Genomic DNA, 26777 nt, shown 5'->3' with positions numbered 1-26777 from the left:
ATGGAACTCTTTCTGAGTTTTTGCTACCCATAGTTAATTGATTCTTGCTGATGTATTTTATGTGATGTGATTTTTATGCAATTGTACTGTATGCATTTTATGTAATTTTATTGCACGGATTTTTCCAATGGTATAATTTCTTTTTTAATTTGTTTTTTTAATGGGGCCTTGTCATGTTTATTAAATCAGGCCATGAAAAAAGAAGTTGTGGGGATTGTATATTTGGGGATCCCCCGGTTTTTTTGTCATTTTTACCCTTGTAAAATTGGTCAGTCCTCCCAAAACCCAAAGGCAACTTTCTCTTTATTGCGCTGACCCTATTTCTTTGACATTTCGAATTTTAAATTCTAAGAAAATGTGACTTTCTTACTGCTGAACCAGCCATGCAAATTTGAATCCACCCTGTGTCATGTGTTAAAACACTCACACTTCCCCTCGTAATTTCCCTCAACACTCAGCACCCCCCCACCCTTTTTTTCCCCACAACATAACCCTACAGTTATTGAGCATGATATTGTTATGCCCCAACTATAGCATCCCAACTGTAGTTGGACCCGTCCCAACTCGCTACAGTTGGGTCGATCCTACTACAGCGGAGAGGTCCTGTGTGCATGATGTGCCCAGCATGTGCCAAAGTCAAATTATTTACCAATGTCATGTCATTGGTCATAGGGCTAGATGAACAGATGAAGTGCCACATTTTATATGAATTGTGTCAAGTGTGAGACACATTGACTTGGATAATGTTGAGACATTTCCCACAGACATTACTCAACAATAGTTGGGCCAGCCCAACTGCAACACTACAGTTGGAACTGTTCCAACTATAGTTGGGACTTATGCTGTAGTTGGGGCGTAACAATATCACACATGTTGTCATGTACTTAGGTGAATCCAACAGCTACATGCTGGTCTACTTTCCATTATAGGAACAGGGTCCCCAAATACATGTGCATGTTTACATGTACATGTACAATATTTACCTGAAGTTGTAAATTTGCATCCTAGCAGTTTCATAAACACATGAGTCATTTTTTTCATTCTTTGTTATTCATTGTTTTATTTCAACCTCTTAGTACTGACACTTTTCAAGTATAACACTGCCAAACTACAACCAAAAGCCATGCTAAGGGATAAGCTATGTACATGTATGTGCATGTAGACTGCCCTTCATCAGCTCATGGATCAGGTCAAATAGGGATCATCACAACAAAAAAGACCCACAGTAAAACGTGTATTAAACGTGAAAGCCAATCCGACACGTGGGTCAGCCATACATGTAGCTCAAGCAGACATCTGGACATACTGGTATGAAAGCCATTTAAACTGAGCTAAGTATAGATGAAATGCATAAATATATGGTGTTTTATACAGCTGCTAAAAGTACAAGTTTCGGAACTCTGATTTTTGTGATTTTCTGTCTTTTTCTTACAAAGAAGGAAATTTTTGTAAATAATGATTTTTTGGGCGATGGCGTCAGGACATACCTGGGTTGGATGCAAATCTACAACTACTGTTCTCATGGCCTAATAAATATGAATGCAGTGTTTTGTAATTGAAAAAGGGCCAATAAAAGTCTCCAGTTTCTGGTTGGGCTGGCGCCAGAGTGGTGTGGCGACGCCTTTTGTTGGCCCTCAATTTTTTTTCCCCAGAAATGATGTATATGCACATTTACCATACGTACCACTGCTACCAACACTGAAATAGACTGGCCCCCTCACTGTTCACTGTTTAAATGCATTTTCAGCTTGTACATGTACATAGGATAAGACCACCTTGTTTGTCTGGCGCGCAGATGTAAATGTGTAATACAGATATGACGTCATCTGAAAAAAGAGTGCCAGACTGAATATGTAGGGGCCTAGAGGGCTCCTGTACTGTACATACTACTCAACCGTACCCCATCTAAAATACATTACAATTATGCAGTAGCAGGATTCCAGTCAATTAAGCAGGTTTGGCAGCTTTTGGACATTGTATTACGCCAAATGAAAAACTTTTTTATTTTTCCGTCATACAGGTCTATGGCATTAAGTGTGCTCACCAAAAACTGGAGACTTTTTTGGGCCTAAGATAGCAGGTATGTATTTTTAGGATGTTGGACAACTCAACTGTTTTCCAACTCGACTTGGGACAGCTCGACTGTTGAGACAACTCAACCAGTGGGACAACTCAAGCATTTACATGTACATGTACCAAGTCGTCCGTTATGACAACATGACTGTTCAAGGCATGTACATGATTGAGTTTGGGGCATTTAACACAGAATGCAGATCTTGTGTTTGGACAAATTTGCATGCGTTGCTTCACTCGTTACTACTCGACTCACTAGGCATGGCATTCATAGGGACCCAATGACGCAGCATGTACTGGAATGGTGGATGGTGTATCGGCTGCCCTAACTAGAGCATTGCGTAGCTGTAACGGCAATGCGGCGTACACATACGTTGGTGCAACGCACAGTCCGTGGTGCACAGGTGCCTTAGCTGCACTGTACCGATGATCAGTTGCTAGCCTGTCAGTATGGGACCTGGGAGATGGTAAATCTGTCCTCCAGTCCTTTCTCTCGTTTTTTTAATTTGGGGTGACTGTAAAGTGCACTTGTGTTTTCATTATGAGTCAACTCGTTTCAATTGACAAGTGGGTCATTCCATTGGGTTGGGGAGCAAAGTGTGATATAATAGTGAAATTTTAGAAGTTTTCAAAAAGTTCATCTTTCATAGTTTTCAGATATAAAATTATCAATAATTTTAAATTCATAAAACAATTGAGTGTGGATTGTGTACACACAATTAGTTAGTGCACCATACATGTATATTGAAGGCTGTGTCACATAAAGTGCAGCCGTAACGTTGACACCAAAATTGATACTTTAACAGTATCCAGTTATTCAGTTAAACAATTTTTATGCACATATATACTTTGAAGTGATGCTTTTAGGAGATCCCTTTACAAGGATTAACTTTTTATGGATTGAAAAAGACTCAAAACAAAACATGAGACAACACAAATGTTCTTGTACAGTTACAACTTGAATAAAAGTGCCATTTTTATATTTGAAAGTTGTCCTACAAACACAACGATCTCAAGGAATGCAACTGATGAGATGTGCTTAATTTACAGACCATAGATATCCATCTGCAAAGGATTTATAATCTCTAAAGACTTAAATCTTGAAGATTGGAAGGTGTTAATAAACTATTGCGGATTAGTGGATGTATGGGTACTAGTAACATTGGCACCCATTGTACCAGTATCTTACATCCAAATCTTCTCACCACAAAGGTCAAGCGGTCAAAATGAATACAAACACAAGACAATAAAAACTTTGCAATTTTAGAATCAGTGTTGATTCTATCAATTGTGTAGTAAGAGTGTGGTACTAAGACTGAGTTGGCCTAAGCTAAATTCTTTCTCGTGACATTGAGAAATTATGATTATTTTCTGGTACCTTAAGCCTGTCAGTATGTTAATACATGTAGTTGTCTTTTCTCTCTGTACATGTAGGAGATTGGATCCAGATGTAGACAAATTAAACCAACTCTGAATATGAGCACTTTACAAGCATTGCAGCTATCCAGAAAAGGTGGTCATGTGTATGACAGTGGCTGGTATAAAGATGGACGAGTGTATGTAAGTATAAGTTTCATGTGAGTTGTCCAGGCCCATCTTTCTGAAGTGCCATTTTAGTACTTTGCCAAACTCCTACCAGATTTTGACTATTGACTATTTTAAAGATGCAGTACAGGAGTCCAAAATTAACTTCAATATTCACTGTACTTGCACACAACTCTACAGCTGCACATAGACAAAAAACTGATGTCGCAGGAAGATTTCTACAAGTTAATTCCCAGAACTTGATTTGTTGTCTACATGTATTTTTTGTGTTCACTGATTTAATTCAAGGTTAAATTGCTTGTCTTTTACAATTGGCCCAATGCAGACTCGACATGATATGACCTGTAAAGGTTTCATGGTGTCCATGGGAGATAACTGGTATTGTTAGAAAATGATACCAGCCAATATATCAGTACTCGGGTCATTTGCACGTGTATGCATGACCATGCACAGAATGACGTGCCACTCGCTACATGTGTATGTGGCACGTCGCATTATAGCAGGCAATTATGGCTGGAATTTACAGTAAACTCGGAAGTGGTGTGCCGTTGATATGAAACACAAGTCATAAAATGTGATGAAAGTTTTGAAAATGTGGCATTGTTCCTGAAATGACTACTGTCCTGCTGGGCAATCGTTTTGGGAGAATGCAGTAGCCCGATGAATTTTTTGGTGGCCCCGGGCCAGCGAACCACTGTTAATTTCGACCCCTGCAGTACCTGTTTATGTACATGAAGAGTTTCTGTTAGAAGACTTGCAACTTGATTCCCTCCTCCCAAGCCCTTGTTCAGGCCCACCCCTCCCCCAAGAATGCACTTAAGTTTTTTCAGAGAAGGATTTTTTTCCCTCTCCGAGTGTGTCATAAGTCGTGTTTGCCTGAAAACTCTGAACGATTCCTAGGAATTTTCGACCAAAATAAAAAATGTTCTTAACAACTAATCTCCCAAAATTTCCATGTTTAAGCATGCTGGTTCCCCCAGAGCGGTCTTGAGACCGGATTTTGGCAGTCTCGGTCTCGATTTTAGTCTTGATAACCAATGGTCTCAGTTGGTCTCGGATATTAGAGGACTCAATATTTTCCCTGGTCTCAAAAATCGACACCATATTATGCACCACCTACATGTACATGTAATTCACAGGTTTGTTGCTGATCAAAGTGGTTGTGATGGTCTCGAATAGAGTGGAAATCAATGCCCATGCATTAACATTAGGAAAGAAAAGCTAGCAACATGTACAGTACATGTACTTCATGTTTTCAACCACTGATTTACCGATGTGCATGTGCAAAGTATGACCCTGACACAAAAGTACATGTACATCTTGAAATACATGTAGTTTGCAGTACCCGCTGCTACATTTGACTCAGACTGGCCAGCCAACCCCAGCAAGCTCAGTGGTTGAATGGTTAAGACATCTGTATTAGTAAGGAGGAGGTCGTGGGTTTGAGTCCCCCTCAAGTAAGTTTGTGAACTTTTTCGCAAGCTCTCCGACAAGCACTAAGTATATAGTGTTTATGAATTTACATCGGGTAAGGACCAAACCTGTAGTTAGAATTAGGATGGCATGAATGTTGTGTGTGGTTTGAGCTTCAGACCATATACGTGTACATGTACATAGTATCTGTATGACATCGTTGAAATGCATGAATGCGTTGTGCATGTACACAACACAAGACAGACAGTGAGAGTAAGCAGTGAACATATTCATGAACACATGTACGCTGCTTGTTGGCGAAATGCATGTGTTCATGGCTTTCTAAAAGCTTCCACTTGCCACTGGTACAAATGTATGTCACATCATTCCAAGCTCTGTTATATTCTAGAACATTCCCTTATAGACTAAATTTTTTGGGATGATGCAATCATTGCCAGTTAAAGAGGTACTAAAGGCTTCAATTTTTGACGTGTAGGGTTTTGGAGACAGATTGGCTACCCGAAAACTAATATACATGTACGTGTACATATACAATGAATTCAATGGCCAAACATTAAAACAAGAGAAATAAAAGACATTCTCTTTCCACAACCAACTGGACGGATTTCGGAAACACACAAGGTCAAATTTGGTGTTTGTTTTGGTTTGATGATGTAACGGGGGAAATGCTCAACATCCATCCATGAAGATACATGTAAGCTGGCTTTGTTGTACCCCACATGCAGCAAAATAACATAGAAAATAAACAGTAATATTAGACATTAAATGTTAAGATGCATAAACCTAAAATCTTACTCTCTGGTCAAAATAATTGTGAGATTTGTTTTGAAATAAAGGAGTTTGTGACATTGAAGGTATAGCAGAAGGTAATATACATGTATTTGCTTGGCATACATGTTAATTAATGCATGTGCACTTGTGTTCACCTACAGTGACATCAGACTATTGATACACCGTGGGGAATAATGTGGTCAGTGTAGGAGTAACCAGACATGTATCAGATGGTCGTTCATGTACATGATATGTATCTGCCCCGAACTGAAGTGCACCCCCAATCGCTGAAAGAAAGACAGGTGGTTACAAGCAGGTTCTTGCATGTATTCTGCATGTACGCAAAGGCCATGCATGCCAGAATAAATTACATGTAGTTACTCAGCATACTCAGCATGCTCTGCGTCAAACGCGCATATATTCGTGCACCTATGCGGTGAGTACCAAAGAAAGCACACCCTCTTTTGTTCGGCTTGTTCAGCTGCGCCACAAGCAATCAGTGACGTTTATCTATTGCTTTCCTAGATTCAAATTGCCTCTTAAGATGCTGGATATTTGTCTGAGCAGTCCTTCAAAAATCCTTGGCATATTACTTATTTGTGACTACTCAAAAGGTTTAAGATCTACCCTTATTGTGTTGAGCATTATCTGGGAACAATCAATTCAACACATTATTGCATGGAAACCTGGGGAACTCCAAGTCTCAGTTTACAAGATTCCTGTTCAAAACTACAAACTGCGTAAGACTGGGGTATGTTTAGTTTGTGACAAATATGCAACCAATCATGCACTTAAACTGGATGGATGGAACAACCAATGTAGGTGTGTTGGTGGATAAGAACCATGCAAGAACATTGCATTGTGTGCCTCTACTGTGCGAGTTACATAAACTTGCACCTTACACATGTAGCGTTTATAGCCATCGCTCCCCCAACATTTCAGGGTCACTCAAAGACTGGCATATCATTAATACATAATGAGTGTTTCTGAAATGAGCAAAAAAGCATGTCATTGGAACCCATGTTTTGACGTCTTTTCACCATAAATGGGAAACTTTTCTATTTTTCATGTTAATTTTGAAAGGTAGTCTTATCACCTGTTGTGAAAACTTGTAAATAGGAAGAAAAGGGTTTCTTTGTATTGCTTCTTAAATGGTCAGAAGGGGAACCTTTGCCAAGGCTAAGCAGAATTTGCAGAAAAGAACTCAGGAGCTTTGGTTGCCTATCGTGACTGCTAATAAAGAAGGGAAAGACTACAAAGCTACGTGTATTTCCAAATAATTTCCAAGTGCCAGTGGCCACAGTACTGAACATTGTCAAGTACAGTGCTTCCTTGAAAGGCTGAGCATTCGTCCTGAAGAACACAGCCCCCACGGTCAAGCATGGCAGTGGAAATACAATGCTTTGGGGATTTTTTCCAGCCAATAGGTGGGGCAGCCTCGTCAAAGCTGTTTGTATCTTGGAAAGGAGCAGTACATCAAGATCCTGGAGGAAAACATCACAGTCTACAGAAAAACTTGGTCTTTGGCAGCACTGGTCATTCTAATAACACAAAGATCCAAAACACACTGCCAAGTTGTCAAGAAATGGTTTCTAGATAACAATGTAAATGTTTTGGAGTGGCCAAGCCAAGTTCAGACCTGAACCCAATTGAGAATCTGGGGAAGGTGCTCAAAACCCAAGTGATGGCAAGGAACCTTCCAACCTCATAAATCTTGCGAAGTGTGCAAAAGAGGATTGGGCAAAAACTGCAGAAACCTTGCTTGCAAGTACAAGAACCATTTGGAGGCTGTGATTACAAACAAAGGCTTTGCTATTGACTCTTAAGTTAGGGTATGAATCATTCTGGACAGTGGACACTTTTTTGTAAATTTGTCTTAACACAAAAAATGCTGATTATCTTGAAATATATTTCTTGCCCGTACATCTTATAGCCTTTGTCACCTTTTTTCATTTAATCCAGAATAAACTCATTCCTCAAAATGAAATTGAGAAATGTTTCCTGAATTTGGCATGGGTATGAATATTTATGAACATAACTGTATTAACTCAGTTGAAGAATTGAAATCAATGACTTAGTCTACTTTTGTGCACTCTTGTGTGTGTCTACAGGAAACTCTGGTAAACTGCATGTCTTCGCCCAAAATTTCATCTGAAATTGCCCCTCCAGTTCTTCAAAATTGTAGTAGCACTTTGAAGGAAAATGATGAACAGCATCCACCTGACATTTCTGAGGGCTCTTACATTGGCATTGAAGACTGTGGAAATGTAGAAGAGGAAGGCAGCTTTTCCAACAATGCATCATCATCAACTTTACTGTATAGCACAAGGTACAGCACAATTTCAAACAATTCCACTGATAAGACTGATACGATTTTGCAGTTTATTTTGAAAGAGGTTGTACTGTACATTGTAAATTAATCCAAAGTACATACAGTGCTTCCCCACAGACTCTGCTGCACAGCTGCTGGATTGAGCTGCGCCACATTTTAATAACACTAAATTTCTTTTGGCTTTTACGACGGTTGTTCCTTTCCAACATACATGTCACAATGGTCATCAAACAGTTGTTGAATCTCTCCCCCCCCACCCAACATTTTGAAAAAGTTTTCGTCCTTTCTTCGTCGGAACCGGACTAAAAATCTCTCAGTTTTCTCATGGCCAAACAAGTTTCTTATTCTACGTTAAAGTTGTTGCGCACTTATGCAGTGCGTACATTTTGTGAAATTGGTCTTAATTTGCAACTTGCAAGTAGAATTATGCCATTGCATATATTTTTTTGAAATTGGCTGCAGAAACTTAAAGTCAGCCACATACTGCTCATGTATGGTACATGTAAGTTGGCAGGCATTGTTGATAATGATCAAAACTAACCAAAATATTGAAATAAGAGCACGTTAGGTGCATGTATGCAATTGTTCAGCGGATCGATGTTGGTTATCCATTGTGCTGTACATTAAGAATTGTGAACCTCCATATTGGCTGACTTGAAATACTTTAATTAGCCAGTTTTAAATGCGGCAATGCAATAGGTGGGCACCACATGAATTGGCCTATAGGTACATGTGTATGCATCTTATTCTATTTCAATTCTGTTTTCTCTCCAGAGACATTAAGTTAGACGATATCCAAGCGACGTTAGCCTTGGTTAAGACTGGCATACTGGAAATATTAATCCATGAATGTGAACAACAGTGGGATAAACTGCCAAAGGTATGTGCTGCAGAGATCTAGAGAATGTACATATAGTTGGTGGTTGTATGGCTGATTTTGAAGGATGCATTGTGTCAAGCTCTTGGGTAAGGCTGTGTGTGGTTTATGCTCAGTCATTCATAAATTTTAGCCAGAGTTGTACTTGAAATAATTTTAACTGCTCCAAGATATTATTTTCACTGCCTGAACATATTAATAGTAAATTGCCAGAGGATTTTGAAAGATTGACGCAGTGGTCACCACGCACCCCTCAAATGCACACATTTGTGAAGTGAGGCTGCATCCCGTATTTACCTATATGCAGTTGGCAGGATTATTATGGACTGAGGATGCATTCTAACAAAATGGGCCTGAGTTTAGGTTTAATGAATGATTGTGTACAGCCTGTACATAAATGTACTGGTACCTGCTGACCAGCTGCTAGAACTGCAATACCGTAAGGTATTTGCATGTACATGTAATTCAAAATGTCTTGTTACTATGACACGACTCTTTAATTGTTGGTTGATTTGAACATGCCAAGACTGTTTTAGGCTAGTGTTTGTGCAAAATATTAACAGGAAAGAGCAAACGAACGTCGACTTAAATTAGAAGAGCTGTGTCGGCATCTTCATGATCAAGCAAGCAAGAGCTCTTCAATGCTCGCTGAACAACTAGATGAGAAGACACGTATGTCGTTGCAAAGTGTGCAATATACTTTGCGCGACAAAGAAGAAATGAGGCTGCAGCGTGTTCAACACCAGCAAGATCGTTACAAGTTGCATGTCAAGGTACAGTACATGTAAATCTTACATGAATCCTAATCCCCAAGGGTGTATGTAAAATCATATTGAAATTTTAGGAATGGGGACTGTCAGGAACAGTACCTGCAGTCTACAGTTCAGGTCAGTTTTTAGCCGGCACACTAACACGATCAGTGAACCTGACACGCTGTGTAGTACACGCTTTGCGGTTATTACCGTGCATTGCTGGTCCAATGCAAGATAAGCCCGACCCTGGACCTCATTACCTTGGCAAGGCTTGTGACCGCAGACCGCAAAGGGGACCGACAACGTGTAGTGAACCACTGCACATACAGAGCCTTCGCTCCAGCTTCGTGTACACTGTACACATACACGCACATGTACAGTACATGTACACTGTATGGCATGCAGTGCACTGAATAAAAGAAATCACGTACATGTGCATACATGTACATGTAGTGCCTGGCTGGCAAGATGACCGTCTTGAAGCATGCTTGAAGTATCGAAATATGTATCACTGTCACAACCGTTTTCTTTTGTTTTGGATCGCCAAAGTTGTTCAGTCGGATTACATCTGGAAAATGTCAAATTTCAGTGAAACTAGCCAGTAGTCCACCACGTGTGTTTAGCTACTACAAAACTTTTTCCCAAATGTAAGCTTTGAATTTTAAACTCACAGGATCAACTGGAGTGACGACGACGTTTTTCTTGATGGTTCTAATCCTAGATCGGTTTTAAGCAATTCCCGATTGCCTGAGTAACTTTTTCACAAAAAAACATTAATCACGAAAGAAATCCATTCCTCAGCCTGAACTATTGTAACAAGCTGATTTTACAATGAAGTATTTCTTATTTTATGGAAATTTAGTTAATATATCAGAATTCCAGTAAATAAAAAAAAAACACTGAACTTACATAAATTTTAACTTGACTTTTTCATTTGCTACCACATGTGCCACGACCAAGCAATCACGAAACTACAACCACCCCAGCGCTTTCATCCCAACCACCAAGCATAAATCGAAACAAATGTATTGCATATTCATCTTGATACAGTGCCAACAAATGCATAGCTGCAGCATATTTATGAAGTTTACATGGGTGTTACTTTGTCCGTTCTACATGTACACAGCCAGTGCATGCATGTGCTAGCACTAGTACAGACCCGACTTCTTTGGTACTATCTTTGCTGTTCAGTTTCGTCCTAATATTGTCACAATCAGAGCGATTTTGTAGGTACGTTTTCCAGCTCAAAGGTCGAAAACTGATGGGAAGAATCCCCACCTTACATTGAATTTATATGCCCGCGATTTTGAACACACTGAGCTCGAGTATGGCAACAATCTATTTGTATGCTAGGATCGCCACCATGGGGGCCATCTTGACTAAAATTTAGCTAGCAGACCAGTGAGGTCAAACTCTGTTTATATTTTGTGGATTTCTAACAAAATAGTTTTCTCTAATTTAGGAAATGTTTTGTCATAAGAACTGCTAGTTATAGTCGTCTCGGTTGAAAAATTTATTTCACACTCGAATATTTTCTGTGCCTGATTCAGAAGTTTTGGGAGCAATTCAGACATAAACCAAAAAGTGTTGCCTGCATTGCACTTTCATTGATCCTGTATGGACAAACAAAATGCTTTATCTCCGAAAATGATTTTGTGATGCCTGCTACAAAAGAGGTAAACTACTGACAACATTTCCTTGGAATTTAAAGATAACTTAAGTTGCAGTCAAATTGAATACTTTTTCTTGTGGGAAACTAGGAAAATGACTGCTCCGGTCAACAAAGGCCTGGCTGAAATTTCAGGCTATTCATGGTGAAAGACAGCAACAGGTGGAAAGGCTGGCTGTTCTGGGGTTTGCGTGTAGCGTGTGCGTGTTTATACTATATTCTCTGTTATGCAGTTGCCAGCATGTTTTGTGTTAGCGGTTAACTCCTTTTGTGTCTGTTTGACTCGATACACGCTGACACACTAAGTGTGTTTGCGTGTCGGCTAAAATTCTGATCTGTACTGTACATGTACATGTATGTACTTGCATGCATATACATTCTGATCTGTACTGTACATGTACATATATGTACTTGCATGCATATACATTCTGATCTGTACTGTACATGTACATATATGTACTTGCATGCATATACATTCTGATCTGTACTGTACATGTACATATATGTACTTGCATGCATATACATTGTAGCATTCTCGGACTGGGAGAAATTTTCAGAATTTTTCCTGATTTGAGGATTTCAACAGGCAAGTCATGCATGTTCATGTAGAATGTCACTGCAGGGTTTCACTCATTGCTGTCTTTGCCTCTTTTTATTCATGTAAGTGGTGTAGTTTTTCAGTCATTCTGCTCTGTTGTTTGTATTTTTTTCTTGCTCTGTGGTGTCTCTTCTATCAACTTAATGTAAATATGGTATATGATTCATTCATTATTTATTCAGCTATACATATATATGCATTTTTGAAAAACAGTATGGAAAAAATTATGTTAGTTCCATGCACAATACTGAAATAATTAAGAATAACGAAAACATAAGAGCACCAAAGATAATACCTAGTACATTAAACGTTAAGATAATACAGATATAAAGCACAAGAATACATAAAACATTCAACAACATAAGACAGCCAAAAATTACATAAAACTATCTACAAAAGCTAACATAATTCCATTGTGTGGACATGTGACATGTCCTTTTTAATGGAGAGAGTGTGCATGCAGCAACTGGGTCAGTGGTAATAGTCAGGCTTACTGAGAAGCCAAATGCTTCTAATGTGGTCATATGGCCACTGCAATAAGTCAGTGATTGGACTACTTATGGGTAGGATACAGTTAAGCCACCCATACAGATCATGTCCAATACCAAAGCCAGGATTACATGTAATTGTGGTTTCACTTTGTGATGTGCCCAGTCTCAATTGTAATGTGGTTATGCCTTTGTGAAAATATTACGTTGGAAGTGATGACTTTATCGGGAAAGTGTTTGCCATCCCTTTAGTTTCTTTTGTGACTCCTTTGGTGATGGTTTCTTCTAACGAAATGAAACTTTTGAGTTAAATGGAGTTAATGTTTAAGATGTTTTAAGTTGAGTCATAATGCTGTTCTGGTGCCCAATATTCTGACTGGATATTCTTCACAGGAGTGAGGAATCACTTTGAGAAAAGATAAACAGGGTTTTGAGTTATCCAAGTTTGACTTAATGAGTTGTGGCTATAATGTTGAATGGTGTAGGAGTAGTTAAAGAAGATTTTTGCATGATAAATTTGTATGCACCAGTGCAATGTCAAGTGCCAGTGGCCATGCGAGAATGCAGTTAACAATTACTGATAGCTGTCAAGTGGGACTTGGCATTTGTACATCTGAAGGATGAATATTGCTACAGATAAACTGTTCTGTTTAGAACTAAGTTTTGATGAATTAAGGGACTTTTCTGTCCAGCCTCTTTGGAATTGAAATAGTGATTTAATAGCTTAATTGTATCATTTTCTATTCCAGAGAATGGAAGTCAAATTGAAGACAGCAATTCAGAAAAAAGTTGAAGCGGAAGAAGAAGCTGAACACAAGCGAAGGTTTGTCAAACGATGTAAACATTGAACTGTGTATGATTTGAAAATGGAAGCTGAAAATGATGTTAATGACTCTTTTTACAATTCCACTCTGTATATGACTACAACACAAAAGCAATAAGTCATGACAGTGCCTGCATATAATAGGAAGTGGAGGGTGTCCAAACTTGTTTTAAATATGGATCCCCAAGCTGCTTTATATAAATAAAGACAGAAGCATGGAAAACGAGAGCTTATCTGTCTTTTTGCCAACAGAACAGAGGGCTTTTTCGCATTCTTTTTACCTTTGAACAACTAGGCCATCCTCACATCAAGTCATTTTTCGGGTATAACACCCCTCTTTTAAGTTATCTGCAAAGTTTCAACCTGATAGAACATGTACTTCAGGAGATATTGGGCTTTAACTAGTGCACCTTTAATGTCATGTGACTTATCTCCCGATGCTGTCATCATCACATCCGGTCAAAAATCCTCTGTTGCGGGATGTTGCGGGAGGCCACGGTTGATTTTATATGGATTTTTATCAATTTAATGGAATATTTAAATATTCAAAATTTGATAATAAATTATGTGATGACGTCATCATGGCGTAAATATTTTAGTATTATCTTTGTTTTATACTTATTTTATGCTTGCTGTAACTTTGACGATGATCAATGATGACTAAGGTACCAAAATGGTGCCTCCAAAACGTGTACAAAGTCAATGGGCTGAAATAAATATTGAAAAATCAATAATAAATCACTTGATGACATCATCATGACGTTATGTTTCAAGGACCATCTATGCGTAAGGGTCCTTCATTGGTATAAGTTTGATGAAGATCCAAAGTTGCAAAAGCACTAAAGTGGCGGCGACAAAAAGGTGTACAAAAACAAAGCGGCTTTTGGTCAGAAGAAGAAGGAAAAAAACAGAACAAAAAGAATGCCTTTTTCGCAAAATTGCAAAAAAGCCAATTAAGGCAACTGTGACCAAGATACATGTATATACATGTACCGGTATATTGCATAAACAAATTAAAGCTGGTATTACAGTACACAGTATACATAATAAATGCCACAAAACTAACAGGTTTTACACAGAATGTGGTGGTAATATGGTTCTAATACACTGGACAGCAAAAGAAACTTGCCTTGGTTACTGAATCAAAAGTTACACATAAAAGCACTGTCCACTAAGCAAAAATGACCCATGAATTGACAACATTTTAAACAACTGATGACAAAGTGAACACCTTTTTTGTCAAAATGATGTGCATGAATGGTTTTTGTATAGGGATGCCGTCCTTACTGACTATGCATACACATTATTTAAAAGTAATGATTGCGACTTCTTTATTTTTTCCTGTGACATTGATTTCTGCGTAAAAGTTAAGGCTCATTCTGTTATATTCTGTGACTTTTGATTCAGTAACCAAGTTGCTGTGCATGTCAATTTCTTCTTTGTTATAAAGGTACATAAATTGTTTATTTCTATGAAGTGAATTTTTATGTGTGGTACAGAAGTGGCAAGTTTCTTTTGCTGTCCAGTATAGAATTCATGAGTTAGCCACTTTGTGCTGGAGGATGTACTGGTCAGATGTCAGCGTCCATGTGAAGAGAAACACTCTTCAAGTGAGGCAGTGAATGTAGCCTCAACATCATGCAACATCATTGTTCTTCTACAGAGACTATTCGATGTATTCAGGGGAGATAGTAGTATAGACAGATCATTATCATAATAATAATTTATTCATTTATAAAGCGCAAATTTCATATAGATATGTTCAAATGTGCTGTACAATGAAGACATTAAGCCAGAAATAAGCAGCTTGTTCATGATTCTTTCATGTATGTTGCTCTTCATGGGTGTGGATGGGGTTTGTCTAATTCAAGCATGGAACCTGGATTTGGTAGCTTGGCTGTTGCGATTGTTGCCTGCTGCTTTCAACGCAGAAATTTTAGAATGCCCAGCGTGTTACTCTCCTAATTCAATTTTTCATCTTCCCTGGTAAATTCTCACAGCCTAATTTAGCACTATGGTGTCATAATCATAATGCATGTTTATCACTTCAGGAATAAATCCCCATATGACTTATCAGTGCGTCTTCCTAACTTGAGGTGGTAGTGAAGTCTGAAGTGGATTTATTGCATTTTTTTGGAGGAAATAGAAGCAGTTCAATTCCAACAAACAGACAGTATTATGGCAATTTCAATGTAAAATTCTATAGACATTTATTTTGACCATACTTGCATAACATGTGCCCTTTAAAATTCTCTTAGCCCCGACGACGGAAGCCTGTCACCACAAAAGTCACCCACAAAGAATGTTATGTAACAATTTGGTTGATTGATGATGGAGGCTCAGTGCAAAAATGCATGAGGGACTAATATTTACTGATGCATGTACAGTGTATGTGGGAAAGCGTACCGTAAAGAACTGTTATTTCTGACTCTCTGTATTTTAGAGTTGCTGAAAGACAGGCCTACCTTGATAGCATGATGAATGTCCACAAGCAAATCAAAGAATCTTCCAAGAAAATTTGTCTTCAGTTGGAAAAGGACAAACAAAAAGATTTTCTTCATCCTGATGCAGTAAAAATCAAGGAGAATGTTGATCAGTTGTCACAGCAGGCTGGTAGGTCACATTAACAGCTATTTATTGTTATGTTTATGGTATTTTTTTTTAGCCAAATATGTGTAATTGGTATCCTAGTATTAAACTAGTTTTGCATGAACAGAATGTTGATCCAAACCACCAGTTGGTTAGCTTTTAAATGATACCTACATGTACAATGCTTAAACTGACTGCTACTAGTTTTTACGAAACCTTTGCCTTTTTATTTCTATTTGCTGAAAGAATTTTGATGTGCAAGTTGAAAAAAAAATTGCTTTATTATGGGTGGTACAACTGACAGGGAAGACGGAATAAACTGAAGGTAGCTTTTGTTGACAGTATTGATTGAGGGAGCACAGATTTACAACAGGTTTGCCCAAGACCACGTTCCCACTTGAATTGGGAAAAGGTGGATCACGATCCAGCATTTTGGTGTGATCATTATATTACGGCAACAAAACCGCAAGTCGCGTTCCCACTTAAGCTTGATCCACCTTCCTGCACAGAAATGTCAAGCCCGAAATGTCACTGAGTTAGGTATAACGCATTTGCTAGCTTGCTGAGTGGGCGCTCTGTGGCAGTGTTGCATGCTGGGATGGGTGAAATTGCATGAGTGTGACCATTGTGGTGTTTGGATGTTCCAAGCTTTCGACATGGAGGAAGAAATCCAAATGTTTCTTGGTCTGATTTTGCCCATGGTGCTGATACAGCTTCAGTGGACATGTAGATACCAACAAAGGCGAGAAGTTGATGGAAATCAAGTAAAATTACACGAATAAAAAAGGTTAAGAAACGGACGAAAGAGTAATGAAAATTTTGAAAGAGCACATTGCGGCAATTCATGCATTGCGCATGCGTGGTGACACATTTTGCTGGCCCGTAGTTCAGCTGTTATTTATGGTGCATGCTGTGCACATTAAAAATTTTCATATGAGCCACACGCCAAAAAATGTTTTTCTTTGTTCACAAGACCGCAAAAGGTTTGTGCCATCCTTGTACGGGCGGATGTTGACAGGTCAAATTGCGGGATCAGATCCACCTTTTGCGTTCCCATCTGATCCTGATCCGCCAGTTGCAGGATCTGATCCACCAATTAGGGGATCTGTATCCTGCTCCAGAGTAGGACCAAGAAAGGTGGGTGTGATCCTGATTCACCTTATAACAGTATGAGATTCATTAAGTCATGTTTACCCAATTTCATTTTAGATCGGCTGTTAGCTGATGCAAAGCTGAAGGGAGCATCAATGGATTTGGTGGAAAACATGCATAAAATTATTGAATCACTTATGATTCATCAAGAACGTGCTTCCAGAATAATTGGTGAGTTTTTGAAGGCTTTTTTACATCATAATGCATTCATAAACACCTGGGACAATTCCACTATTCCTATTGGTTGATAACTCATCACATGACAGTGTATTAACATTTGATAATGCCTGTCGTGATTTGATAATGCCCACTGCGTTAAAAAGGTGCTCCGGAACCTGGATACAAGAATGTTCACACCGTCCAGGCTCCATTCACACGTACATACTTCCCTTGTATAGTGCAGTACACTACAAGAGGTCTGACTTAGTTAAAATACTCACTAATCCTCTTAAGATCTTAAGAATAGTGGCAATAACACCGCTGGGCGTTCTATTGTTCTGTGACTTGGCCACCCAAGAGCTGTTAACCCCTTGACGCCGGGACGTTTTTCTGAAAGCTGACTCCAAGAATTCCAGCCTCGCTTGGCTACGAAGGCCACCGGCCAAATCGCAAATTCTCGGTTTGTGGCCCTGCATGCTCTGCACGCTTTGAATTACACAGTGAAAAGGCTGACTGTTCGGTGGCATGCGGCTCTATTCACGCTTCCACATTCCCGTTGCCTCTTTTCACAGTGGGGACTATTGTGAAGCTGGTGATAATGATGCAAATTCGGCCTTTTCATTTCTTGGCAACATACAAAGGCCAATCACCATATATACAAGAGCCAGGGTATGCCTTCTTTCGCCGTGTTCGCTCGAACGTGGGCCGAGAATAATAGCTGAAAAGCAAGCTGAGGATCTCAATTTTTACGGCGGATCTTACCGCTTCCCAGTGCGAAGGGATTAATTAAGCTGATGGGCCAAACTGGATGATCTGGTGCGTCTTTCAGTATTCACAACTGAAGCTGAGCAAATGAAAGAACGTATATAGTACGGCACATGGAGCAAAGACTCCATGGGTGAAGGGTGTGACAGTTGAGCCACTGTAATCTATGTTTGTAAGACATTTCATCCTTGACCAGCTGCTAGTTATAAAAACAAGTAGCTGTCTGGCATGTTCTGAGAGCTTCTATTTTTGATTGGAGGTGTACATGTAAGCATGTTGCTGAATCAACACATACTAAAGAATAGTTAACACCTATGGACATGCATACATGTAATTCAGTACTCACAGGACCCAGGCCAAAGGCCAAAGAAAATATGACCGTCTTCCTGTCACAGTCCTCCAAGATGAGTAGACATGTACATACGACCAATTATGCTACTCCATATGTGTTCTATAACATGTCTGTCTAAAATGTAAAACAGGAAGCTTTTTAATGGTTTTATATCTGAATCATTTTAATTCAGTCATAAGCAATTTAACGAGCGGTTTATTGATCAATCATTTTTAGTTTGTCTAGATTCAGGTTTGCATTTGCTGTTTATTGTTCTCATTATGTGAGGGGCACTATAACCAGTCAAATTTGCAAGTACTAGCAACTGACTGGCACTATGTGTAAGGCATATGAGAGACTATGGTATTGCACTCTGAGTAGAGGTTCGTGTGCAGCATTGAGAGTGATAGTTCATCCTGCACTGAGTGGAAGGGGAGGTTGATGCTGATCTGTCTGTATAGTCCTGGACCTTCCTTCTCATTCTGTTCTTCTCAGACTGCTGGGCAAGCACCTGTTCATACTCAGAGAGACATTTTTGCACTGTCTTTAAGCCAATTGATCAAGGTCCACAGTTTCCCAGGTGTCCACTTTAAGGCGTGGATCTGGATAGCCAAGATCCTATCGTTTGCCAAGTCAACTTGGCACTGATCTAAGCAGATAGGCTAGGAGTTGTAATCAGCACTCACTTTGGCATTTAAATCACTTGGGATGAGCAGTGTCCCTCTGACTGGGAGCTTTTGATGGTAGTGCTGAAGTCATCGTAGAAGTTGTCCTTAATGTCAGCTGAAGGAAGTCAGTTTTAGTGAGTAGGGACTGATCAGGTTAACTAAGCCCCCTGAGTGGATCTGGATGGACTGGATTCTGTTATTTCCTTTGATGGGTGGAATGACAGCTTCAAACTGGCTGTTTTAAGCCACAAAGCCCACTCCATGTTCCTTGATCTCACCTGGTGGTTTTCCCAGCCAGAAGGAGAAGTTTCTCTCCCACACAGATTCAAAACCTGGGAGTCTGGTCTCTTGGAAGGCAACAACATCCATCTGTAGCCTGCTCAGTTTTAAGTCGGTGACAATTGTCTTGTTAGCCTTTAGTCAAGCATGTGTGGCACCCTGGATGCAAGTACAGTGGTAACATTAAACTGTGGCATCCCAGATGATAGGACAGTGGTAACCTGCAAAGAACAGTGCGAGTGGCGAAGCTACGAGCGCCTTTACTATCTCATAGAGAAGGCATTTGTTTTTCTTTTAATTTCTCTACCTATTTATGCATAATGCTTTGCATGTTGTGGATATATCTGCTGAAATTACATGTATTTGACATTGACACACTTTCACAAGTAAGGTGCAGGGGAACATTGATATCTTTCATTGGATTATGATTGGATTGGTCAACACTTTCGCACTTGCATGGAATGATAAAAGCGAGCAGTTGTGCGTACATGTGATGGGCACTGAAATAGAGCACGCAAAGTGGCTCATTTGAAATGTTTGTATTAAACTGCCCCACTGCTATAGCGCTTGTGCCTTGGATAAATCAATATTGATTAGCTCCATGAGATATTAAAGGCACTCGTGGCTTTGCCACTAGCACTTAGCTTGTTGGTGTTACCAGACAAGCATCCAGGGTGCCACATGCGCATTGACTGAAGGCTACTGTGTTGTGAGGGCTGCTCAAGTCTTGTACATTGTCGGAGAAACCTGGACTCAAATGTCCTGATGTTCCACATGCCCAGTTTTGAGGTATGGATTTTTTTTTCTGTGTAAGACTGGTGCGAGGATGTGGATTCACGTTTTGGTTTTCACCTTAACCCCATTCACCCATTGAAGTTCATGAACACTGGTAGGGCAGCACCTTATTTGCTACGGGCTGCCCAGCATGAGGCAGACTGTAGATGAGGTGCAGTCACCTCTCCCACTGTCAGAACCAGTCCCTGGCATCTGGCTCTATGCCAATTAAGCAATAGACTTAAAAGCAGTAGACTGCTGCTGCTTTCCGTGTTGTGTTGATGCTGCAAAGCAAAGCTGGAATGTCCTCTCCAGTCACAGAAGCCTGGGTAAATACATTTGGAGAACTGGCTGTAACCCATGCAGCCGGTCCTGCTCTGCATGTTGCTGAGATTATCTATGGAAGGGCAAAAGCTGATATGATTGGTTCCAACACTGCCGCAGGAGTTGCCAGCTCATTATTGTATACAGCCGTGACCTGTCTTCGGGCCTCTGGCTCCAAGTATTTGCTCAGGGTTTACTCCCAAAGCTAGCTTATCACACTTATGGCATTGATTTTTGCCACTAGGCTATGGTGGTTTAAAATCAATGTTTTCTTTCATTTAGATGAGCTACCGGCCAAGGTTTATGAGTCCCATCAGCTTGAGGGACAATACATTCCTGTATGCCCAGACGTGTTTAATCCATACATGTACAATTGTAGGTGGGGTAGTGGTTGACATGGTTCCAGAGCATACATGCTGGTGGGCCTGCTGCTGTGAGATCCCTCACAGTAAGATACCTAGTTAGTGTGTGTTGCCACGAGGAGGTACATGTACTGTAGGATCTTGATAGTGGAGAGGCTCTATACTGGCTGGGAGAGATTTGCATGTAGTTTCCCTGAGGTATGGTAGAAATTGGGGCGTGCAATATTAACTATAGTCTACTCCTGGTAATTCAAGGGTCTCAGACTTACACCCATTTCAGACAAGCATTCTAGAGTCGCGCCGAACCAACTCAAAAGAAAATTTTTAATTGGGTTGACAGGAGTCACTCTTAATTCTTATTGGTTCAGCACCACTCTAGAATGCCTGTCTGAAACGGGTGTTGCTTAATTATCTCGTTTAGCCCGCTTGCGTGTCTAAAAATATGGCGACTGTTCTGCATTAAGTGAAGCTTAGAAACTGACAAAAGTAACAGGTTATTAACATTTGTTTCATTACCAAATGAAGCTGAAGCTGACAGATTGTCTCAAGAGGATGCGGCAAGGAAGGTACGGGAGGCCCAACAGCAAGCAGCAGCAGCTGTAGCAATAACACATACACCAAAATCAGAATTATCACCACTAGCTCAAACATCCCTTAAAACCAGTCAAAATTCAGGTAAGACTTGGCCTGCTTTGTAAGATACTGGCCTGTTTTGTAAGATACTGGCCTGTTTTGTGAGATAATGGCCTGTTTTGTAAGAGACTGGCCTGTTTTGTAAGATACTGGCCTGTTTTGTAAGATACTGGCCTGTTTTGTGAGATAATGGCCTGTTTTGTAAGAGACTGGCCTGTTTTGTAAGAGACTGGCCTGTTTTGTAAGAGACTGGCCTGTTTTGTGAGATACTGGCCTGTTTTGTAAGATACTGGCCTGTTTTGTGAGATACTGGCCTGTTTTGTAAGAGACTGGCCTGTTTTGTGAGATACTGGCCTGTTTTGAAAGATACTGGCATGTTTTGTAGGATACTGGCCTGTTTTGTGGGAGACTGGCCTGTTTTGTAAGATACTGGGGAAATATTTTTGTGGCTTTTTGGTTAGCTCTGTTTCATGACATTCATAGCTTTCTGATGGGACACTTGTCATTCACATTAACAAAAACACTGATATGATGAGATTATGGTTACTTGAGAAATAATAGATACATGTCCGTGTACTTGAAGGTCTGATGTGTTGAATAGTGTAACCATTGAAATGAAGGTCATTCAACTGTCACCAAGCCAAATGCATGTAGCAAGGCTATCAATTGGAATTGTTGTAATACTTATGACCTGTAATTGGTATTCATACATGTATATGGGATGACATTTGTTTGGTTTCTCCATTGCCTGAAAGCTGTGCACTGAATTCTAAAATGAAAACAAGGTCTTGCAAAGAATTGGTTCTTAGATTTCTTAGGGCGTGTGACTTATGGATATATGTTTTGTCCCCTTTTTGTTGTAGTTCTTCAAAAAGCAATCTCAGCTGATGCATTGGAGGAATATGAGGGAATTAGAAATAAACATAAGGCAGTGATGGACTCCTATGGAAAACTTGCTCAAACATCTGACCCTCAGGTTGGTGGATTATTCACACTACGCCTTCCACCTTTAAACAGAGTGGCACTGTTTTTGTGGCCTTCCAAGATAAGGTTAAAAAATTTGTATCAGGATTTTTGATCTTGCAATACCCATTTTTTTTTAATAAGTTGAGTTCTTTTCCGTGTGATATTGGAAATCGAATCCAGGCCACAGTGGTGAAAGGCAGGTTGCTTTACATGTACATGCTAGTCGTCCACAGTGGCGGATCTGGGAGGGGGGAGGCCAGTGCAGCCATACCCCCAGCAAAATCGTTGGAGCTACTGGTACATTGTTCTAATTTTCCTTCCTCCCCAAAGCATGTAAAAAGTCACAAAGTGTAGCTTCACCACTCAGACAGGTCAGACAGGCCATGAAATGCAATAGGAAATGCTTGTTGTGGGTTCAGCCCTTGCTCATCTGTGCCACCTGATATACATGTATATGTGCTACCAATACGTGCACTTCATTAACCTCATCTTGGAAGTTAACTTGCTACTACACTGCTTGAGTTGTTGAACTTTGAACTCTTATCCAAGAACTTTCTATTTTCCTGTTCTTTTGTTTAGTTGAAAAAGTATCGATTTGACCTCCAAAAGGCTGTGAATGTCCCTGTAAATGCCATCTCTAATCAGTGTGGTTCCCATCTGATGGACAAGCTGCAACGACTAAGATCACTACTCTTAGGAGAAATGGTGAATGTGTCTGGCCGAAGGGTGTCTGCATCTCAGAACACAGAGGGCCAACCATTTGTGAAAGATCTTTTGGCCAAGAAAATAGTGGTATGTTTTTTTATATTCATGCATGTTGCTCTTGCTACCTGGTGTGCTTTTTAGGTAATAAGTAAACAACTGTAGACAGTTTTGGTGTTTGGTCAAAATTGCAGTTCAACAGTTGTGAGTGTACATTATGCCAGTAAAAACGGCTGGGGGTTTTTACTGTAACCTTGTAAGCAAGGACGTCCATGATTGGTACATGGAATGAAAACAGATGCATTGGGGAACAGGCATATTATCCAATTGGAAGGTTGCATACAAACATGCAAGGCATGACAATAGATGAATGGCCGATAGTACTGGGTACTCGCATAGACCATGCATGTTTATGGCTGCTGATGATAAGGTTGAGTGTGAAACAGTACTGGTGTGACAGTGAAATGCATGCATGTATGTGTCAGTTGGACTTGAAATGACCGTTTATGTGTCAGCGGAAGTAGTGACTAACAATTGGGTATGCTTGAGGTGGACACGATGGTTGAGGGTGCAATCAGGGTTCCTGGACAAGTAGACATCGAGGAAGGAGAGCTGCCCATCTTGTTATTGCTCCATGGTGAACTTGATGGCAGGGTGTTGCTGGATGAGATATGCAAGGAATTCTTAGAGATGATCTGGACCATAGGGCCATATGACGAATGTGTCGTCAACATAGTGCAGGCATAGGGTGGGTTTGAGGTCTTGGAGAGCAGTGGTGGCGTTTCAAACTCTTCCATGAAGATGTTGGGTAGGACTGGAGTTATAGGAGATCCCATGGAAGTCCCAGTCGTCTGCTCGTAGAACTTGCCTTGGAACTAGAAGAAGCTGGATGACACGCATAGCCAGACGAGGTCAACAATCTGGGCGGAGGAGAAAGCTGTACTTTCAAAAGAGGCTCTGACTTGGATGCAGTCTTTGACAAGGCCAAGTTAAAATCTGTGGAATGGATATGGATGGAATCTCTGTGATGGAATAGGCCATGGGTAGGCAACACAATCTGCACCCAGAAAATCCAAAAGCCTGGACATGCGATTTGCATTATTTGTCACAAAGAATTCAATTTTAAAAACATGGTCGAATCAGGTGGAAAAAGGGCCAATTCACTCTACAAACCTTACTTACGGATTTTTCCTGTGATTATTTTTATGTGTGAAGAAGTGTTGACCCAATTAGAGGAATTTGCTTACTTTTTGATAAATATGATTTTTAATGAGACATACAACTTTTGGATTTTCTGAATACAGTTTTGTGACAATCCCAGAGGTTAGCAGGTCAGGTTATTACACACATACTGGTATGCATATGTGCATTGCGGAGCAGTAGTGAAGCAGAGTAAGAGATAAACCTGACTGCTTCTATCAGCTCATGTAAATGTTATGATTGACCTTAACTAAGAAATGCTCCAACATCCATCTTTTCTTTTTCAGCGGAAGTTGTTACCATTTTAACATAACTAATTTTTTGTTATTAACAGAAACAAAGTGATGAACAGGTGTCATCCAACTATGAGTCAGCATTTCCATTTGCAGCCATTGCTGTTACTCTGTGGTGTGAATTCCCAGACGTAGGAGAGCTTATGTTAGCACACTTCTACCTCAAGTGCCCCTTCCTAGTACCCTACCATATCACCAAGAGTCAAGATCAGTCGAATGAGGACTATTACAAGTAATGTTTGGGCTGAAAATAATTATTAAAGTAATTCAAGAAAACTGTTTATGTAACTGCACCTTCTCCTAATGGTCCTACAGAGGCCTTTGTTATCAATTGGGCCTTTGATTAAGCAGCATGTATTTGTATTACTCACCATGTAAACAGAGAGATGGAGAGTGTGTGAGACAACCCAAATTTGGATCCACACACGGTGTTTTCGCAGCAATTGGGTTTGATCTAGTTGAAACAAAATAACTTCGATAAAACAAATTCAACCGTGTGAACAAACTAAACAACTGTATTTGTGTTGTCGAGGAAAGATATATAAAGAATTCATTGAACCATTTCAAGCTATTACAACTGAGTCATTTCAACCTTATGATACCAGTTCTTTGGTTTTTTGATTTCTTATTATTATCTTAAAATCCTTCTTGTCCCAAGTGATGACAAATGATTGATTAGTGTGGGCAGGGACCTTAGTCAATCCAAAATGGATAGAAATTTCATTGTTACACTTACACACTGATTTGGTGTATATTTTCTAGATCACTGGGTTACAATTATGAGAGTGATGGTGTCGTAGAGAAGCAAGACAAGTACCTGCGGAGGATGTCTGGTTTTATGCGTCTGTATGCAGCAATCATGATCACACAACCAATGCCAGGCACCAAAAAGGTTCAAGATAAATCTTTACTCACTCAAGTACTTTAATAGCAGAATGAATGACGGCACTCTTGGCCCCTTTCATTTGGTACCTACTCAAGATTCATCATATAAAACGTAACCTTATTGTTAAACACACAGTTTTTACTTGTGATGCAGTTTGTTGCTTTGGTCCTTAGTTTTATATTTGAAGAAAACACACACAGGACCCAAATCAAACCCTAAAAGTGCATGTACTATACATGTATATAGCAGTTGTCTATGGAATGACCCTGCTTGGGATCACAGTGTTTTAATCCGTTTGATAAACAGAACTCATACAGTTTATACTTTTCAAGAGAAGCATGGAATAATTTGATGTTGTTTTCTATATATATACATGTAGGTTCACCCATATGGAATAGATCATGCATGGAAATGGTTAGCACGACTGCTCAATGTGGAACCCCAACCAGACATTACTGCAACAATGCTTTTTGATTTCTTAGAGGTGAGTAATTATCTGTCGTGTTAAAAGTAGACAGTTAAATTTTATATAGCACCTGAATAAATGCTCTTTTGGGAGGCTGAGTTGATTCAAATAATTGAAAATTTGAACATTCAACCTTTTATTCAATCAAAGATTCAAAAGTTTGGAAGTACTTAAACAATTACAGAAGCAGAAACAGAATACACGTATTTGACCAAAAGTTACTGAAGAAAAGCTTAAAGAAACAGTGCAGTGAATTTTCTTAGAATACTGCTCTCCATTGTATGAAAACTGTTTGAAATCTTTTGGAGTTAAGGGGACCTTTTGTACATATTCACAGTTGATCAAACTTGTCCAGAAAAGTAAGGGCAACTGTTATTGTCATGTAAATCCAGGAAGATCTTTTTGAGGTTTCATGTTGTCATGTTCACATTTTGAACCCTAAATTTGCTCTTTGAAAACATTTAAGAAAAGATTGCTTACTGGCTTGTTGCCACGTATTAATACATGTACATTGAACAACAATTGCACATCAAAATGGAAATCTTTTTGTATTAAATATTTTATGCACAAATGAATGCAACACTGAGGTTCTGTGCCTCAGACTACATCAGAATTTTGCTTGTGATTATTCAAATTCATGTTAGCGTAAAACCAGAAAGGCTTCAAACTACAGATAAAAATAGCAAAACAAAACTTGAAAAGAAGGTTAACCACTTCCTGCTGGGGATTCCGGATCTGGACACGTGTGCTTTATATGTGTGGCCGGAGTCTCCGAATCAGACAAAGGGAACAGGGCCTTGTAACAAAAGACCAGGCTGCTGGGCATTACCAACATTTTTTCACTCTCAAAAGTGGAGATAATCCAG

The 26777-nt window shown here is 39.7% G+C and overlaps 1 protein-coding gene across 2 annotated transcripts in view; it reads left to right on the top strand.

Annotated features, from left to right (window-relative positions):
* Positions 1–26777, top strand: part of gle1 (GLE1 RNA export mediator) — a 39395-nt gene that overhangs the window by 1974 nt on the left and 10644 nt on the right. The window contains exons 2-15 of one of the 2 annotated variants that reach the window (XM_022250380.2): positions 2021–2080; positions 3508–3633; positions 7935–8152; positions 8930–9035; positions 9596–9805; positions 13289–13362; positions 15806–15975; positions 17161–17274; positions 21291–21440; positions 22262–22374; positions 22944–23156; positions 24601–24791; positions 25322–25451; positions 25825–25929. In XM_022250380.2, coding sequence (XP_022106072.2) covers positions 3550–3633; positions 7935–8152; positions 8930–9035; positions 9596–9805; positions 13289–13362; positions 15806–15975; positions 17161–17274; positions 21291–21440; positions 22262–22374; positions 22944–23156; positions 24601–24791; positions 25322–25451; positions 25825–25929 — 1878 coding nt within the window. In that variant the 5' untranslated portion in view covers positions 2021–2080; positions 3508–3549. The other variant, XM_022250381.2, reaches the window with a different exon arrangement.

The sequence above is a fragment of the Acanthaster planci genome, linkage group LG09 (genome assembly GCF_054643075.1).
Source record: "Acanthaster planci isolate LZ-2023a linkage group LG09, COTS_SCS, whole genome shotgun sequence".
In the NCBI taxonomy this organism is placed as follows: domain Eukaryota; kingdom Metazoa; phylum Echinodermata; class Asteroidea; order Valvatida; family Acanthasteridae; genus Acanthaster; species Acanthaster planci.
This window is presented reverse-complemented; position numbering and strand designations above follow the sequence as displayed.